Source organism: Scardinius erythrophthalmus (genome assembly GCF_964197995.2).
Source record: "Scardinius erythrophthalmus genome assembly, chromosome: 25".
Classification (NCBI taxonomy): Eukaryota; Metazoa; Chordata; class Actinopteri; order Cypriniformes; family Leuciscidae; genus Scardinius; species Scardinius erythrophthalmus.
In genome coordinates, this window is record NC_138245.1 from 9,917,838 (window position 1) to 9,938,894 (window position 21,057).

General features: G+C 37.2%; 1 protein-coding gene across 2 annotated transcripts in view; it reads left to right on the top strand.

The window, feature by feature from the left end:
• Window positions 1–21,057, top strand: part of rap1ab (RAP1A, member of RAS oncogene family b) — a 73,103-nt gene that overhangs the window by 41,302 nt on the left and 10,744 nt on the right. For both annotated transcript variants that reach the window (XR_014029453.1, XM_081357174.1), the window contains exons 6-7: window positions 16,001–16,144; window positions 16,253–16,362. Coding sequence is in view for 1 of the 2 variants with exons in the window: in XM_081357174.1 (XP_081213300.1) it covers window positions 16,001–16,144; window positions 16,253–16,342 (234 nt within the window). In the remaining variant the exon portion in view is untranslated. The remainder of the gene's footprint in view (window positions 1–16,000; window positions 16,145–16,252; window positions 16,363–21,057) is intronic.

The window sequence follows — 21,057 nt, forward strand, 5'->3', positions numbered from 1 at the left end:
CGATTAATAGATTATCAAGACAGAATATCCTAATCAATGACTAGAAGATAACTACACATAAGCTACATAAATTCATCAACTAACCATTCAGAAACGTCCTGTTGCATTCTACATGTCACTTCTTCTTGGGTCTCGTCTCCATCATTGTCTGAATCTGGTTTGAACATAAAAGGCTAAAAGTTTTTTTAAATTTTCAGTGCATGTCCATGTGAGTGCAGGCTCTTGAAGCTCCACCCTCTGTGTTGGGAGCAGCAGCTCATTTGCATTTAAAGGGACATACACAAAACGGTGCGTTTTTGCTCACCCTCGGAAATTTACAATTTTAACACGCTATATAAAAATATCTGTGGGGTATTTTGAACTAAAACTTCACAAACATACTCTAGCGACATCAAAGACTTATTTTACATCTTGTGAAAAGGGCATTATACCACCCCTTTTACAAATCACTGCCGTACTGAAGCCTCTTTCATCACAAGCCAAATGCACCTGGTAGCTGATTACAGTTTAAAGTGCCATTATCGCTCTTTCTTTTTCTATACCAATAATAATTATAAAATCAAAGATTTTTCTACTTCTTTACATTCTTGCTATAATGATTCGTGCAAAAAAAAAAAAAATGTGGATGGCACCCGTAGTTTAGACTGCAGACAAATCATATTTTTTTTCTCAAATCAGATCTTTTCAGGCTGACTGTCTGCACTATTAATTGCAAATGATCAAATAAGCATTGTATCCAGACATACTGTGGGTTGCTTTGGTAACGATGTAGGTAGAGATGCACCGATTGATCGGCTGGTGACCGGAATTGGCCGATTTTCACGTGATCGACCATGACCGGCGACCGGCCGGTCAGTCTGACATATGCTGATTTTATGCCGGTCAAATGCACTCGGGCGCTGCATGATTAACCTTTTGAGCGGTACGGTCTCATATGTGGGATTTTTATTTCTGTGCCCCTGAGAGTAACGTTACGGTGCCACATTTACAATGTTCAGTGACATCGCATAACTGCCAGATTCAACTGTGCTTTCGCGCGTTGGCTGGCGCTGAGCCAGAGTCGGACGCGTTCAGCGCTGTCATATTCATATATCACAACTAAGCAGTGTTTTCAACCTCATAATGTTTATTTTAGGTTTCAGATATTTAAATACACATAAGCCCGAGTAAAACAATACATTTAGTTTGTAAAATACACACTGATGTCTGTGGAATCAGCAATAACAATCTATTCAAAATTTCAAATATAATTTGCCGACATGTGTTATTCATATCCGACAAACATAGTGGAAGTAACTATAAAGTTTACTCTATTCTTCTCAGTTCACCGGCCACTTTCTTGCATTTATTTCGGGAGAAACTGATGAATTCACGTGTTGTAAATCCGTCTGACAGCAGGACAACATTGCGGCGCCCATCTCATGTTATAGATCAAGACACACTCACTTACACGTATTTGAGAATCGGAATATCAGATAGGCTAGTTGATGACATGGTAAGCAAGTTTGTGAATATTTTGAATAAAGGAAAAGCGAAATAAAAGCGACACATCTGTCATACAGTATTATTGTGGCTGTGGTGTATCGCGTGACGTGTCGCCATGGAAACATTAAAGGGAACGTTCGGCTTGAAAAAACTCACTCTGGGGGTGGGGGTGTCAGTTAGAATATTTTAACCCTCTGAGGTCGACAAACGCGCGGGCGCGTTTTGCTGGATTTTCTCCACATTGTAGCACTATAAACTTAAATTACTCAGTCATTTATGGTCATACAGAAAAAAGAAATATAAAAAAAGAATCTTTGGTATTTCTACTTTTGTATGTGTCCATTTCCAATCAAATCAAAACATTGTGCTTTTGTAAAATAAAGAAAATAAACAGTGTGTGCGTTCTGCCTCTCCGTCGCGGTGAACTTTTTTTTCTTGAGCACGTCTATAAACTGAAACAAAACTCAGCGAATACTTGTCACACATTTATGAGCCATACACCTTTATAAACATTTAAGTGTGTACTTTTAAATGATCGGATTCAAAACGAAAACAAATATTCTCTGTTTAAGTAATTTGTATAAAACCAACAAGATGTCCAGCTTCTCAAACGCTTCCTAATTATTTTTTAATTTGGCCACGCCCACTCGCGCAAAAGAGATTCACATGCAAATCTCCACATGGAACGCGATCGCCCTCATTACCTCAACAACAAAACACTTCACTTCACTTTTCGTCGAGTTTGAAAGACGTGCCTGAGCTTACATTGGATTTACATCAGAAGAAGAAGAACGATATTTGAAGACAAGAAAGATAAGGTAAGAAATTCTTACATATTAGTTTGCTATTGTTGCATAAATGTCACATTGCAGTTGAACTGTTGCTAGATATATGGTGAATATTATAATATTTAGACCCGTGTTTACTGTTACTGTGTTTGTGGATATCTGCTCAAACGTAGATATGTATATGGTAGGCCTAACCATAATGTTTTATATTTGAGCGCGATCGCGTTTGAATGTATCATATTTTTGATCGCGATCGCGTTTTAATGTATCATATTTTGGAAAAGCAAAACGCTCCAAATGGCTTCATGTTTTTACTATTATCTCATTTCATATCATCATAACGAATGGAAACATTTGAAGTAACATGATAATCAATATATTTTTCTCTAGCTTGGTTGTTACTGAAATCTTTTTGAAAATATATATAGGCTGCTATATTGTTATTATTTTATGCAGCACTGCGCATAGACTATGCCTACAAGGCACAACAAACCTGGTGGTGTTCATTATATAATATATTGTTGGAAACATTTGTGTGAGTGTGTGTGTGTGTATTCTGTGAATTTTAAAAAGCAATTTTATCAAGAAAAATCTAAAATGTATTCCCAAAATCGTGCAGGCCTTTCTCTTGATATCAGTATGTTCCCTTTTTTTTTTTTTTTTTTTCAGGGCCCAGATGCCACTGAGTCCTGCTGACTTCAACATTCACAGTACCTGTCTCTGTACATGAACATGGTAAAGTGAAAATCAAACACCTTGGAAATGAAAGGTATGTACAATGTTTTTAGGAATGGCACAAAGGTCTCTTTCTTTGGATCATTGTTATCAATAAGTGCTTTTTTGTTGTGTATCTTTGGATTATGTTGTGTTGTAAATAAATCCAAACAATTTTAAAAGCCATTCTTTTTTAAATCTCATTCTTTGTGCAAGGTTGGTCAGAATGATGGGCCCTGATAAGCTCCTAATAGGGCCATTAGGGAGGTTCTTTGTCTTTCTCAGGTGTGGAAAGCTTTCATATTAATGAGATGATCCGCCCCTTCGCATATTGCTTTATCACACAAAACACGTCGTAAAATTTTTAAATCAATATATTGTCTTCTCTGAATGAGCATTCAGGGTGATTCAAAAGTCTTGTGAAGAAATAATCAGTATGGGTTTCATGACCTTATTTCAGTGAGAATTTATTTTTGTATTTTCACAAACCACGCATAAATGTTATTATCTCAAAACTACAAACTTTTATATACATGCTGCTGATATATTATTGTAGCAGAGTTTGTGCTGAATACAGTGTAATCAGACTTTAGCCATGAAAATGTCACAAGTAACAGAAATAACCACAAATGTCAGAGCATGTCAGAACACCCCCAGGGCCCAGAAAACAGCTCAGACCTCTGAGGGTTAAACTTACGCGTGAAAGGGTTAAAGAAAAGATTGAAAATAAATGTGTGTGTGCTGTAAAGTGGTTAGAAAAAAATTTAATCGGAATCGGCTAAAATCGGTATCGGCAGGTCAAACTCAATGAAAAATCGGAAATCGGAATCGGCCTAGAAAATTGTAATCTATGCATCTCTAGATGTAGGTTTAGCCACGTATGTGACAAGGCGTTCAAAAAGGATGCAGGGAAAATTAAATTAATGCAAATTAAGTGCATTTTACTTAAAACAAGTAAAATGATCTGACACTGGGGTAAGAAAAGTAATCTTAATGCAAATGGAAACAAGATTATTTTTCTTACCCTAATGGCAGTTAAATACGTTTACATCAATAGAGTGTTTTTTTGTGCCATATCCACATGCATATTTATTTGAGCGGTAACATTTTTAAATGGTAGTTTTCTATATAACATCAGGCATATGCGGAGCACATTAGTAAGGCTACTGTTTGAAGAGCGATAAGGAAAGTGTGCCTTGACCTCATGCTCTGTTTACATTTTTGTGTTGTGTCCTGAGCACCATCAAAGAGGAGTTTCACTGTGCAGAAATCGGTTTAAATGAGGCTAATCTTATAAATGATGTTCATTTGATAACATCTTGCTGTGACCTCTGGAAGTAATCTGATAGTTAGAATTTCCTTTAGGATTTTCAATGTGGTTGGATGCATTGATAACCCGCATATTCCCATCATCGCTCCTTCTGAAAATAAAACTTCCTGTACGGAACGGAAGGATACCAGATGGAAGGGTAGTCCGAGATATATGCCAAAACCACAACCACAGCTGTTAAATAAACACAAATTATTCAAATTCATTTATTTGGTGATCTTTATTTCCTACAAATACAAAAGCAAAAGTTATTCTTTTTAATATTTTAATATTCTTCCAATAATTGGTATTGTGGCCATCTCCTCTTCATCTTTGAGTGGTGGTGGTGTTTTATGAGCCTCTGCCTTGCTGTTGGCTGAGTAGAAGTCAAATGTTAATTTCATTACCCTAATTAAGAAATGTAACAGGTTTGATTAGAGAACATTTAATTATTTGAGCATTAGACTGTATGGAAAAAGCTGCTGCATATTGAAATAGACACTGAATTATATTTATGTAATGTGTAAAATTATTGTAAAGCCATGTAGGCTACACCCATGAACCTTTAATGCTTAAAGGTCCCATGACATGAAAATTTCACTTTATGAGGTTTTTTAACATTAATATCAGTTCCCCTAGCCTGCCTATGGTCCCCCAGTGGCTAGACATTTTGATAGGTGTAAACCAAGCCCTGGGTATTTTTGAGAAAATGAAAGCTCAGACGGGCAAATCTAGAATCTTGCCTTTGTCATCATAAGGGGAAAGGTTACCTCCCCTTTCTTTTCTTTGCCCGCAAAGAGAATTTGGCCCGCCCATGAGAAAATGAGCTGCGCAAGCGCGATATTAGTTTTTCCTCGAGAGACATCATGGCTTGCAAACGAGCGAAGCATGGCAGTTGCTCAGTGTTTGGATGTACAAATGAACACGAAAGTATTTTTTTAGTTCCTTCATCCGAGCCTCTGAAGAACCAGTGGGTTATGTGAATTTCTGATGTGTAATTGTTCGTTCAGACAGATAATCTTTCTCTCAAAATCGTTCAATACTGTTTATGCATCAGTAAATCAAGCCAGTGACTAAAATGTCAACTTCACATCATTTCTCTTAGTAGGATGAAAATAATCTTATTTAAACTGTGATTAAAATATATACAGAAAGCAATCAAAGAACAATCTCTTTCCAATCGCACAAGCTGTCAATCACACAGCGCGAGTTTATCTGGACACTTGCCAAAACTTGTTATGAAATCAATGACGCTGTTACACTGCACAACGAAGCTCTTACTGTACTTACGTCATGTTTGCATTGGTGAAATCATTAGTGAGAGTGCAGAAACTGCGTTGCAATGATAAGATCTTCATTCACGCCATCAACAGGCTGTCATCTGCTCAATGCTCATCACTGCAACCTTTTTATGTGATGGGAATAGATCTAAATACTTAACTTCTCACGATTCGTTAATCCCGATAGCTGTAATAGTAAAAACGTATAATAGCTGTAATAGTAAAAGTTTTCGAGAAAGTTCCACATGTAATGCTAGATATTTCATATGCAAGCATGTCAGCCAATCACAGCAGTGGGCGTTTACAGTGAAGTCTCAAAGCAGACACGCCCCTTCAATCAGAGTGTTCAAATCAGAGGCTAAAATCAGGCTAGGAAAAATGCTTTTTATTTCTAAATTATTACTATTTTTGATCTTAAAAACATATTAACATTATAAGTGCACCCCAGGAAACATTATAAAATAATAAAATAATCCATGTCATGGGACCTTTAAAGCGTTACCTGAATGAATAGGTTTCATACCTAATTTTTAGCTGCTGCTGTTTTTTTTTTCTTCTTTGTTTTTTCACGTGGGATACCATGAAAGTGAATAATAGTTCAAGAACTTACCGCTCTACCAGTTTTCACCTCTGATATTATAACCGTGATTAAGTATTAAATTTGTGCATTGACTTGGAAGTATGCAGGCATCTTTTTGTCGGTGCATATTCCATGTTGAATTGTTATATCGTAATCATGGCTTTTCATAGTCGTGCACGCACTTAAAGGATTAGTTCACCTCAAAATGAACATTTCCTTATAATTTACTCACCCCAATGCCATCCAAGATGTAAATGTCTTTCTTTCTTCAGTGTAAAATGTTGGAAAGGTCATGCGTCACATCATCTAAGTTATTTGTCTGTGTGCTCCGGTTCAAAAAGGTAGGGAAGGGCGAAAAATTCCATCTCATTTTCTCCTCCAACTTCAAAATCGTCCGACATCTTTGTTTTAATTTATTATTATTTTTATTTTTTTTGTGACCTTTCCAACGTGATGACGTAATACAGAGACGCATCTCAGAGATGGTACAAGATGGGCATTTGTCGTTAAAAAGTGTATATGTGTGTGTGTGTATGTATGTATATATATATATATATATATATATATATATATATATATATATATATATATATATATATATATATATATATATATATACACTCACCTAAAGGATTATTAGGAACACCTGTTCAATTTCTCATTAATGCAATTATCTAATCAACCAATCACATGGCAGTTGCTTCAATGCATTTAGGGGTGTGGTCCTGGTCAAGACAATCTCCTGAACTCCAAACTGAATGTCAGAATGGGAAAGAAAGGTGATTTAAGCAATTTTGAGCGTGGCATGGTTGTTGGTGCCTAGACGGGCCAGTCTGAGTATTTCACAATCTGCTCAGTTACTGGGATTTTCACGCACAACCATTTCTAGGGTTTACAAAGAATGGTGTGAAAAGGGAAAAACATCCAGTATGCGGCCGTCCTGTGGGCGAAAATGCCCTGTTGATGCTAGAGGTCAGAGGAGAATGGGCCGACTGATTCAAGCTGGTAGAAGAGCAACTTTGACTGAAATAACCACTCGTTACAACCGAGGTATGCAGCAAAGCATTTGTGAAGCCACAACACGCACAACCTTGAGGCGGATGGGCTACAACAGCAGAAGACCCCACCGGGTACCACTCATCTCCACTACAAATAGGAAAAAGAGGCTACAATTTGCACGAGCTCACCAAAATTGGACAGTTGAAGACTGGAAAAATGTTGCCTGGTCTGATGAGTCTCGATTTCTGTTGAGACATTCAGATAAACATAAACAGCATAAACAGAATGAGAACATGGATCTATCATGCCTTGTTACCACTGTGCAGGCTGGTGGTGGTGGTGTAATGGTGTGGGGGATGTTTTCTTGGCACACTTTAGGCCCCTTAGTGCCAATTGGGCATCGTTTAAATGCCACGGCCTACCTGAGCATTGTTTCTGACCATGTCCATCCCTTTATGACCACCATGTACCCATCCTCTGATGGCTACTTCCAGCAGGATAATGCACCATGTCACAAAGCTCGAATCATTTCAAATTGGTTTCTTGAACATGACAATGAGTTCACTGTACTAAAATGGCCCCCACAGTCACCAGATCTCAACCCAATAGAGCATCTTTGGGATGTGGTGGAATGGGAGCTTCGTGCCCTGGATGTGCATCCCACAAATCTCCATCAACTGCAAGATGCTATCCTAGATGCATTGGATGCTATCCAATGCCACGTAGAATTAAGGTAGTTCTGAAGGCGAAATGGGGTCAAACACAGTATTAGTATGGTGTTCCTAATAATCCTTTAGGTGAGTGTGTGTGTTATATATATATATAATTTATTATTATTATTATTATTATTATTATTATTATTATTATTATTATTATTATTATTATTATTTTAGAAAATGACCGATCATTTCACTAGATAAGACCCTATTCCTCAGCTGGGATCGTGCAGAGCCCTTTGAAGCACTTCAAAGCCCTTTGAAACTGCATTGATTTAGACTTCAACATTTCGGTTGCAATTGAAGTCCATTGTGTGGAGAAAAATCCTGAAATGTTTTCCATTTTGAGGTTAAAGGGGTGGTTTACTGCCTTTTTTCTTAGCTTGATTATGTTTATGGGCTGCAATATAACATGTCTTCGTGTTTCGTTTGTTAAAAAACGCCTTATTTTTCATAAATTTCACCTTTATTGTAAGCCGCTTCCTCCTCTGTCATTCGAACGACCGGTTGACTTCCTGATTCTATGAAACCACTCCCTCAGAAAGAGGCAATGAGCTCAGATTGGTTAGTTCGGCCGGTGTGTTGTAATTGGCTAAACTGCGTCCGGAATCTTCACGCCCATTACCTTTACGGGCGACAGTTGCATGTGCTCCGGACCCGGTCAAATGTAATGGTGTCAATATTGCCTCATCAGTTTGAGCCAGAATCAGACCCAGAGAGCGGTGATGAAGAGAGTCAAGCAGAACCTCCGCAAACACGGCTCTTACTAAACGTTTCTGAATGGTAATTTATTTTATTTTATTATTATTCTCTCAAAGAATTTCCATACGCTGTTACTTGAAAATGCTACTGCTGTTTGTTAGCTTTTGAGATACGCTTTCCCCCTGATTAAACATTTAATATAACTGAATACATGACTGAGTAATACCGTTTTTTAAAGATATTGTTTTATTGATAGAATGAACAACCGTTTAACTATTCACAAAACTTACTGGTTACTCAGTTTGTCGTTTTCTTTAGGTGTACATGTGATAACAGCCGCTGAAGTTCGCTGTTGCGATAATTTTTTGAAGTTTGTACACGTTTCTTATACACACAAAATAACATCGAACTAACTAGCTACTATAACCAAACAGCTTTGGCATTGGTTTGCGTTCTTGATCAAATAAAAAAATTACGTCATAAAGTATACATGGAAAATACGTTTACAAAATTTTTACATATACAAATTCGGGTCCAAAATGTTTATACGCATCTGTCATATACTAAAGCCAGCGCTGGCATTTTTTTACATCCTTGATAAAACTAAAACGTACGTCTTAAATTATACAGGCAAATACATTTAAAATGATTAAATCTTACTTGCAGGTTGTGGCCTCTGGTTTTAAAGCTGTAACTGCTTCATGTTGGAGTAATAGTTTCTTGTTGAATCCGACATTGAACTCGTGTAGATTCTGGAAGCTGTCTTCCGTAAAATGCGCAGCACAGAGAGCTAAACTACGATTGTAATTGTCAGGAACATAATCAAACTTAAATTTTAACCATTGTTGACGAACTACAGCGTCTGTAGGAAGCCTGAACACAGAAGACCTGACAGCTACAGCTCTCCACTATAACTCCTCCTCTTCGACAGCAGAACATGTTCCGGAGGGAGGGTTGATGTAAATGTATGGGTTAGTTACGTATAAAACCCGGGAAGTATCTCGTTGTAGTCCCATTCGAGTCGTTTTTGTAGGCATTAAACTTCCTGATTTTTAAAAGACAATATCTCTGCTTACGTTGAACTTTCAGCGCAGCAACTTTGCAGATACTGTTCATGCACCAACAGCAACATTACACAGTATTTAAAATGAAAAAAGTGAAATAGCAATCAACCACCCCTTTAACTAATCCTTTAACTCAGTCAACCAAGTCAGTTGACTGAACTAACTCAATTCAGCTGTTCTGAAACCGAAAACTCAGTTTCCCATCTCAGGGTAAGTTACCTCAGAGTTGGTTGAACCTCCTTATTGAAACGGGCCCCAGGAACTAAGCATTGCACCCCTGGCCTAATCCAAAGCAAGACAACTGATGAAATGAGCCTGCACCCCCCTTGGGTCTACACACCATCCCTGCAGCAGCCCAAGTCCTCTGTCTTGCATCTGTTCTATGTCAGACAGAGGATGCTGTTTTTTTGGGTGTGTGGAGAGAACTGTGTGTGTGTGTGTGTGTGTGTGTGTGTAGTGTGAAGCGCTGGCCCAGCAGATTGCAGCCTTGACCAGTTAACATCTCAGGAATGTGTTTTGATTGGCTTTACACTTCCTGCATCTCTTTCTCATCATGGAGGTTCCTTCCCTGCAGGCGAATATCCTTTCTGTATGATCTAGACCAGACGATGTATCTTATCTACGTGTCATGTAACTGTTCATAAGCAAGCACATTATCCCTTATTATGAAACCCGCCTCTGGTTTGGTTCTGATATTCTTCTATACATAATCAGACCCGACGGTGTCTGGTCTTATTGTTATAATATATTGGGGTATGAAGTTATTGAGATCTCTCTATATATGTTCAGACCCGATGGTGTCTTATCGATATATGGTTCTGGCTTGTTCTGTGAAATATAATATATATATATATATATATATATATATATATATATATATATATATATATATATATATATATATATATATATATGTTGCTCGAAAGGGAGTGGAAAGAAGTATAACTTATTTGCTCCCACCCCCAATTCCTTCCCATATAGCCGCTGCCATTAACAGTTAAATTAATAATAATTTACTTGTTTTGATATTTATTTGATATTATAGTTTCTTACAGTTACATTATGCTGTCTCAATAATCACAATAATGCTATATGATAATCCTCATTATCGTAAACATTCAAATATGTCCCGATATTTATGATAATCACATCATATATAAAATATAACCATATCCTAGCATATTGTTTAATCACAGTTTTACAATAACAACAGTAATATCAATAATATATAATAATAATCATTATCATTATTTACTCAGCTATGTATACATATCCCGCTCTATTGTAATTGTCACCATTTACAATATCAAAATAAATAATAAGAACCGTTTATAATCATCACTACTTCCGTTATTTTACAATAACCAGCTACCCCTAATCACAAACACAAGAACACCAAGATCCCTCACTCAGCCTTATATTTTGTCAACATCGTTTCTTTGAATTTTTATTTGAATTGGTGAATATTTGGGCATTGCTTGAGCTGTATCCCCAAACCATTCCAAAGTCTGACACCACACACAGACACACAAAAGCTTTTCCTGGTGGTTCTCACCACCTGGACTTTAAAGTTACCACATCCCCTCGCGTTATAGCCCCCTTCTCTTCCTATAAAGAACTTTTGAATGTTACCCGGCAGATCATTTTTGTTGGCTTTATACAAGAATTGAGCAGTTTTAAAATTTTAGATTGCAGAAATATGTTTGTGTGATCAAAATATCCCACCTTGTGTATGATTCTAACTGCTCGTTTTTGGAGTAAGAAGAGGGTGTGTAGTGAACTTTTTTAGTTATTCCCCCAAATTTCTATACAATAAGTTAAATAGGGAAAAACAAAAAACACCCCAAACCAAACACATATCCCTTAGGGTCGTAACAAACAGAAAGGAATATATTTAGAGTAACCAGGCAGGTTCTGGGTCCCATTGACTTTCATAGTAGGAAAAAAATATACCATAGAAGTCAATGGGACTCAGAAACTGTCTGGTTACTGACATTCTTCTAAATATCTTCCTTTGTGTTCAGCAGAAGAAAGAAATTCATACAGGTTTGAAACAACATGAGGGTGAGTATATGATGACAGAATTTTCATTTTAAAGTGAACTATTCCTTTAATATTTCTGTTTTCTTTGTAATTAACAAACATCATTACCTTTGTTTTATTTAAATTCAAAGATAATTTATTAATATCCATCCATATTTTTAGTTTAACTAATTCTTTATTTACTATCTTTATAAGTGTATTATAATTATCACAAGAATAGAATATATTGGTATCATCAGCAAATAATATCAATTTCAATAATTTAGATACACAAAAATATGTATTTTATATATAAATTAAATAATTTAGGACCTAATACTGATCCTTGAGGGACCCCACAAGCAATGCCCAGACATTGTGACGTAAACTCGCCCAACTTCACAAACTGTTGTCTCTCAGTTAAGTAACACTTGATCCAGTTCAAAGCCACTCCCCTAATGCCATATTTTTCTAGTTTATTGAGTAAAATTGAATGATTAAGTGTATCAAAGGCTTTCTTTAAATCAATAAATATTCCAACTGCATTTTTTTTTTTTTTTTTTTTTTTTTTTTTTATCTAGGGTGTTTGTAATTTCTTCCACAGCTTCAATTAAGGCCATTGATGCCGACCTCTTTGCTCTAAAACCATACTGACTTTCATTTATTATGTCATGTTTGTCTAAATTTTTCTAATTTCCTCCTCCATCTGCTCGAGGTGAACCAAAAACAACTGATACCAGCTCTCAGTGATGTGTGTTGGGTCCCCGCTATGATAACAGTAACTTTCTCAAATGTTTACAGAACAAGCGGGAACCCAGTGTGCCTGTATCTTTCTCTATTGCTGTTCTATTACAAGATAGAAAGTCTAAGGCCTTCAATAGCCGTACAGCAAACCCAACTAATCTGGTGCTTATTACACGTCAAACTAAGATTGATGTGGGGACAAAAAGTAAGACTGTTAAGTTAGCACTTTTAAACATTCGTTCACTTAAAAATAAATCACTTCTAGTCAACGACTTAATAACCACAAACAACTTCGACTTTGTTTCTAAATGAAACCTGGCTAGAAGACAGCTGCAGTGCAACAATCCTCAATGAAGCAGCCCCTCCTAACTTTACTTTTATGAGTGTCTGCAGAGCTGTTAAGAGAGGTGGGGGTCTAGCTGCTCTTTTTAAAGATATCTATCAATGTAAGCAAATATCATTTGGGAATTACCCTTCTTTCGAATATCTGGGTATTGTGTTAAAAGGTGCTCCACGCATTTTACTTATCATTATTTACAGGCCTCCAAAATACTCTCCAGTCTTTGCTGAGGAATTTACAGAACTGTTATCAACTATTACCTCAGAGTTTGACTGTTTTGCCATTGCTGGAGATTTTAACATCCACATAGATGGTGCAGAAAACAATATGGCAAAAGAAATCAAAACTGTTTTAAAAACTTTTGATCTGACTCAGCATGTACATGGACCCACACACAATCGTGGACACACTCTAGATTTACTTATCAGTAAGGGTCTAAACATTTCACTGATTGTTATTAAGGATGTAGCACTGTCTGATTTCTGTATTTTCTTTGATATATTGATCTCTCCTGCCACTGAAGCTAGATCTGTGTCTGTCAAGAAGAGATGCTTAAATGAGAACACTAGTGTACTATTTATGAAGGCTATATCCTTAACACCAAGCATATCTGCGGACTCTGTTGATTTTCTCCTTGATTCTTTTAACTCAAAAGTTAAAAGTGTAATCGATATTGCTCCTGTGAAAGTCAAGAAGAAGAGTGGCAGACAAAAAGCATCTTGGAGAAACTCAACAGCAGTGCAAAATATGAAAAGACAATGCAGAAAAGCAGAGCGCATGTGGTGGAAGACTAAACTTGTAGTCCATTATAACATCTACAAAGACAGCCTTCATGCTTTCAATATGGAACTAGGCAAAGCTAGACAGACTTTCTTCTCAAATATTATAAACAGCAATTTAAACAACACACGCACTCTTTTTGCTACTGTAGAGAGACTGACAAACTCCCCAAGCCAGATTCCCAGTGAAATGCTCTCAGACAACAAGTGCAGTGAGTTTGCTTCTTTCTTCTCTGAGAAAATCAATAATATCAGAAAGGTTGAGTTGCGCTGGGGTCAGACAGATCAGACCACCTGAGAAAGTAGTTACTATGTCTGATTTCAAAGAAATTGATGGCAAAATTTTGGAAGAAACCATACAGCACCTTAAAACATCAACCTGCGCCCTTGACACACTTCCCACATATTTTTTTCAAAAGTGCATTAAACAGTTTAGAAGCAGATCTTCTAGAAGTGGTAAATGCCTCATTTCTCTCTGGGAGTTTTCCAAACTCCCTGAAAACTGCAGTTGTCAAGCCCCTCCTGAAAAAGAGCAATCTGGATAAGACCATATTAAGCAACTATAGACCGATCTCAAATCTTCCTTTCATAGGCAAGATCATTGAAAAAGTTGTCTTCAATCAGCTGAACAAATTCTTGAGCTTGAATGGATCCTTTGACAATTTTCAATCTGGTTCCCGACCGCACAACAGCACAGAGACAGCACTCATAAAGATGATAAACGATATTCGCTTAAATACTGATTCAGGCAAATTATCAGTGCTGGTACTACTCGACCTCAGTGCTGCATTTGACACTGTCGATCATAACATACTTCTTGACAGGCTGGAAAACTGGGTGGGGCTTTCTGGGATAGTCCAAAAATGGTTCAGGTCATACTTGGATGGGAGAGGTTATTATGCGAGTATAGGAGACCATAAGTCTGAGTGGACATCCATGACATACGGAGTCCTTCAAGGCTCAATTCTTGCGCCACTCCTGTTCAACCTGTATATGCTCCCAATGAGCCAAATAATGAGAAAGAACCAAATTGCTTACCACAGCTATGCAGACGACACACAGCTCTACTTAGCCCTATCGCCTAACCATTACAGCCCCATTGACTCCCTGTGCCAATGCATTGACGAAGTCAACAGTTAGATGTGTCAAAACTTTCTTCAGTTAAACAAAGACAAAACTGAAGTCATTGTGTTTGGAAACAAAGATGAAGTTCTCAAGGTAAACACATACCTTCACTCTAGGGGTCAAACAACTAAACATCAAGTCAGGAATCTTGGTGTGACACTAGAGTCAGAGCTTAGTTTCAGTAGTCATGTCAAAGCAATAACTAAATCAGCATACTATCATCTGAAAAATATTGCAAGAATAAGATGCTTTGTTTCCAGACAAGACTTAGAGAAACTTGTGCATGCTTTCATCACCAGCAGGGTGGATTATTGTAATGGACTCCTCACTGGCCTTCCCAAAAAGACCATAAGACAGTTGCAGCTCATACAGAACGCTGCCGCCAGGATTCTGAGAAGAACCAGAAAATATGAACATATCACACCAGTCCTTAGGTCTTTACACTGGCTCCCAGTTAGATTTAGGATTGATTTTAAAGTATTATTACTGGTATATAAATCATTCAATGGCCTAGGACCTCAATATATTGCAGATATGCTCACTGAATATAAACCCAGCAGATCACTCAGATCATTAGGATCATATCAGATAGAAATACCAAGGGTTCACTCTAAGCATGGCGAATCTGCTTTTAGCTATTATGCCAGCCGCGGCTGGAACAGCTTCCAGAGGAGATCAAATGTGCTCCTACTCTAGTCACATTCAAATCCAGACTCAAAACTTATATTTTTCTAAACTGTTTTAATTATTCTTATTTCTTTTTATTATTTTAATTTCTTCTATGTAAAGCACTTTGAATTGCCATTGTGTATGAAATGTGCTATATAAATAAACTTGCCTTGCCTTGCCTTGCCTAATCTGTCATTAAATAGTTTCTCTAAGATTTTTGAAAACTGAGGTAGCAGAGAGACAGGTCTATAGTTTGTGAAGATGTGCTTGTTTCCATTTTTATATAATGGTATTATTTTTGCAATTTTCATTTTATTTGGAAATATTCCAGTCTGAAATGATACATATGTGATTGTTAAACATTGCTAAATGATATGTATGTTAGCACATGTAAACCATGTCTGACTTTACTGTTGTGACAGACAGCTTCAACTATAAAATTGAGAATATACCTTGTGTTACAGATATTGCACAAGTAGTTCACTGGTGGGTTCATTACATTAGTGATGTAACTTTTGGCTTTCTTCATCTTCGCCGGTCTAATAAGCAGACTAAAAATGTCACAAAACTACAATGTTTTCATAAATGTTGCCTGACTGTTTAGTGTCTATGGCTGAATGATAGATCCACATAATTGCCATTGTGTATCTGATTTATTTTTTCACTCCTCCTCTCTGACTTTAGGTGCCGATGATCCTGGTGGGTAATAAGTGTGATCTGGAGGACGAGAGGGTGGTGGGGAAAGAACAGGGGCAAAATCTGGCCCGGCAGTGGAACAACTGTGCCTTTCTAGAGTCCTCTGCCAAATCAAAGATTAACGTCCTTGATGTGAGCATGTTTCATATACTTGCTTAATATGTCCCCCATTCAGAACATATTCCAGTAGTTTCATGTTCGTATTGAGTACATCATGAATGTATTTTTTGCACATTGCAGATCTTCTATGACTTGGTCAGACAAATTAACAGGAAAACACCGGTGGAAAAGAAGAAAGCAAAAAAGAAATCCAATTGTGTCGTCCTGTAGAGCCAGCAGCACTGAGCCAGGTCTGTCATGTCACTTACGTCATTCATTTATTAATGTACAACCCCATTTCTAGAAGTTGGGACATTTTGTAAAATGCATTAATCATGAATCTGTGGTTTGTTAATTCTTTTTAATTCTTGAACCTTTATTTAACTGACAAAAGTACAAATTAAAGATTTCCAATTTTTTCTCTGACCAAATTGTATTTTTAAACAAATTTTGAGTTTGATGGCTGCAACTCTCCAAAGACGTTGGGACAGAGGCAAAATAAAATTGAAAAGATTTTAGAATATCCTAGTTGAACTTTGAAGTTTTTTTTTTTTTGCAACATATTTTTGTTGAAAACTGAATCGAGGGGTCTCGATTCAGTTTGTCTGGGGTCCCAAAAATAGCAATTAAAGGGCAAGGTTGAAGGTGTATTCCTATTATAATTGAAATTGAAAAAAAAAAACAGACCAAAAGTTGTGTAACCATGGACAAAGAAAAAACATGTGGCTCAAATGACAACATGGGTTAAGACATCGTTCACATTTATCCTCTACTCCAGGGAAAATTGCAGATAATCTTGCTTTGGAGAAATGGACCCTGTGTACAACCTTGAAATGAATCAGTACAAGACGTGCACAAGATGATACAGTACTCAGTCTATCAATGACCTCTTGCCACCACTCCTCACTGAATTGTTGTCCCAGTTCCTCCTCCCAAGCAGTCTTTGTTTTTGAGTTTGTGTAGTTACAAAGATCCAGAATACAGTTATACATTTCTGAAACAATCCCTCTTTGTTGTGGCTTAAAGTCAAGCAATCTATCCCATGGTTGTTGAGGAGGTAAGAAGGAAAATTAGAAAAACTTTTTGAAACAAAGTGCCGAACTTAATCCATACAATGATGACACATTGGTGAAACTTCCAAAGATACCATTGGAATACAAATCAGCAAAACAAAGTATACCTTTGTTAAGCCATATTTAAAAAAGTAGAATCAAGAGATGAGGGAGGGAACAAATGATTCCTACACAGTGGACCAACTGGAGATGAAATGTTTGCTGAATTGATACCAAACTTTTAAAGTGTTAAGCACCACAGGGTTTTTAACATACAGCGAGATTTTGGTTGGAAGAGAGGAGTGTATGAGGGCAAATATAGAGGATTTCGGACAGCAAGAAAGGGCTTCCAGTTTGCACCAAGGTAAATAAGGAAACTCATTCCAGCATCGTATGTTAAGAATATGAATAGCCCAGTAGTAAAATTGGAAGTTCGGTAGAGCAAGACCACCACCAAACTTACATTGCTGAAGTAATGACCCGCAGACCCGTGAAGGCTTTGCACACCATATAAAGGAACTTATCATTTTGTCTAAGGAGTCAAAGAAATATTTAGGTAAAAATAGAGGAATTGATTGAAACAAAAAAAGAAATTTAGGTAAAACATTCATTTTAATAACATTGATCTTTCCAATAAGGGAAAGAGGTAGATTATTCCATCTCTGGAGATCAGTTTTAATTTTAGCAAAAAGTGGGGAAAAGTTAGCAGAGAGAAGACCGGAAAATGTCCATGTCACATTAATACCGAGATATTTGAAGCCAGAGTGACTGATGCTGTATGAATGGGATAACATTCGCTCTTTTGTAAATTAAGTTTATATCCAGAAAAATAACTAAATGTTTTAAGAATGGACAAAATGGTAGGAAGACAGGATGCTGGGTCGGATACATATAACAATAAATCGTCCGCATATAAAGATAAACGATGTTCAATGTCATTGCGAAAAACACCTTTAAAACAGGTGGAGGATCGTAACATAATGGAGAGCGGTTCAATAGCCAAGGCGAACAAAGATGGTGACGGGACAACCCTTGGTGGTATTTGTCCCTCGCTCTAATGGAAAATATTTAGAGCGGATGTCATTTGTTTGAACACAAGCTTGTGGTGATGTATATAATAATCTCACCCAATTTATAAATTTATCTCCAAAGCCAAATTTTTTTAATACGGCTAATAAATATCCCCACTCTACCCTGTCAAATGCCTTCTCAGCATCTAATGATATTACAAGCTCAGGTAAATCTGTGTTTGGGCCGAATAAATTGTTTAATAAAGTACGAATATTATAAAATAAATGGCGTCCTTTAATAAAGTCATTCTGTTCTTCAGAAATAATACTAGGCAAAACCTTTTCCAAACGAAGAGCAATAGTTTTAGCCAATACCTTAACATCAACATTTAGTAAGGAAAGTGGTCTATAAGAGCCACAGAGGTTAGGATCTTGTCAGGCTTTAAGAGAAGAGATATTGATGCTTGAGTAAGTGTGGGAGGTAGCAAACCGTTTTCCAAAGATTCATTATATATCTGCAAAAGTAAAGGGGCCAATTTATCACCAAATTTCTTAAAAAAAACTCTACTGTAAATCCATCAGGACCAGGGGCTTTATTTGACTGCATTGCTTTGATAGGAAGCAGTAATTCTTCCAAGGAAAGAGGAGCATCCAATTCCCTCACACGAACACAATCAATAGTAGGATTTTCAAGGTTATCCAGAAACTGATTAATCTTGGTGGTATTTGTCGGAAATTCTGATTTGTACAGTGCAGAGTAGAATAACCTAAACGACCCATTAATTTCCTTAGGATCTGTAACAGGTATACCAGAAGAATTCTTAATTTGGGGTATGAGACGTGAGGTGGATTGCCATTTTAACTGGTGTGCCAATAACCGATTAGCTTTATCACCGTGTTCATAAAAAGTACCACGAGTTAATAATAACATTCGCTCTGCACTTTTAGATGAAATTAGATCGAACTCTGTCTGGAGATCAAGACGCTTCTTAAATAGCTCTGGGGAAGGGTCAGATGCACATTCTTGATCAAGGTTACCGATAGCTAACAAAAGTTCTGACAGCCTTGTTTTATGTTTTTTATTGGAGTAGGAGGAGTACGAGATAATCTGTCCCCTGAGAAATGCTTTCAATGACTCCCAAAGCAGTGAATATGATGTAGCCTCATTCTGATTAAAAGAGAGAAACTCAGCAATATAATTGGAAATAAAATCACAAAATGTTTTATCTGCCAGTAATAAAGAATTTAGTCTCCAAAGCGGTGCAGAATATTTATGTATGGATAATTGAACATCAAGAAACAATGGAGCATGATCGGATATTAGAATGGCTGAATAATCAGTAGAAACAACAACGATTAATACTGTTATCTATAAAAAAGTAATCAATTCTTGAGTAAGACTGATGTACCTGGGAGAAGAAAGAAAACTTTTTGGCTGAGGGATTACGATGCCTCCAAGGATCCACCAAACCACTCTGAGTCATGAAATCAGCGAAGGATTTGGACATAGCTGATTGGGACATGGGACATTGTGCGGGGACTAGATCTGTCCAACACTGGGTCAAACACACAATTCAGATCACCTCCAAAAATTAACAAATGGGTGTTTAAATGAGGTATGCTGCTAAGTAGTCTATTGGCAAAATCAACATCATCAAAATTAGGTGCATAAACGTTGACAAGCAACACCTTGATCTGCATTAATGTACCTGCCACTATGAGATATCTGCCATTTTTATCTGCGATAACCTCACTAGATAGAAATGTAACTTTTTTACCAATTAAAATAGCAACTCCTCTGGCTTTGGAGTTAAAATTGGAATGGTGGATCTGACCTATCCAGGAAGACCGGAGCCTATGATGGTCCTTAAAGGGGTCATATAATGCCATTTTTGTACAAGCTAATATGATTCTTTAGGGTCTAAATTAAAAGTTAGTAATATACTTTAATTAAAAATTCTCATTAGTATTGTAAGAAAACACTAATTTTACCTGCTCAAAAACAGCTCTGTTTTCAGCACGCCGTTTCAGTGCATACAGCTTTAAATGATAATGAGCTTTGCTCACCCCGCCCCTCTGTTCTGTGCGTACACCAATTCTAACACAATAACCACGCGTTGTTCATTATAAACGTGGGATTATGAATTATATTGAGAACGTCGTACATAGAAAACATGCCGTAATGTACCCGGAGTGTAAACCTTAGATGCATTCATCATGAAGCGTGCAGCAAGGTTTGCAAATTTGCAAAGATTAATATAAATACTAATATAAAGGTTAATAAAACATTACACTCACATCTTCTGGAGGTTCAGCAGTAACACGTTGGTACCGATCCGTTTTTTCTCGTTTGTAACGCTGTCTGATGTGAAATGATTCACGCAAACAGGAAAGCACAGACGATCGTGGGGAATCCCCGTGAGGGAATCCTTTGGGCATATCGCTTCAAAAACAAAACTCAGCCACTGCATCTTCAATGGCTCAGATTTAGGAACATTCAAATGACTGCTGTGTTCCTTATTACACCGAAGAACAATCGCAGACGCCATTATGGTCATAGACAGCGCTCCAGTGAGGGTATCAACAATGACGCGCGGACTATGATTGACAGCTCGCTCATGAGCGAGGGCGGGTGTGTGTTGAAACGCTGCAGCTGTCAATCACAATCGTGGGAGGGGCGTCCGACCGTGTGACGTCACACGGTCGAACGGCTTGATTTCAGAGAGGTTCAAACATATAAGGAGATTAAAAAAAAACCACTGGATGGATTTTTATCATTTTATGATGGTTGTGTACAGGCACTGCCAACACACATTTCAGTACAATCAACTTGTAAAAGTGCATGTACCATTATATGACCCCTTTAAGTCTAAGATGGGTTTCC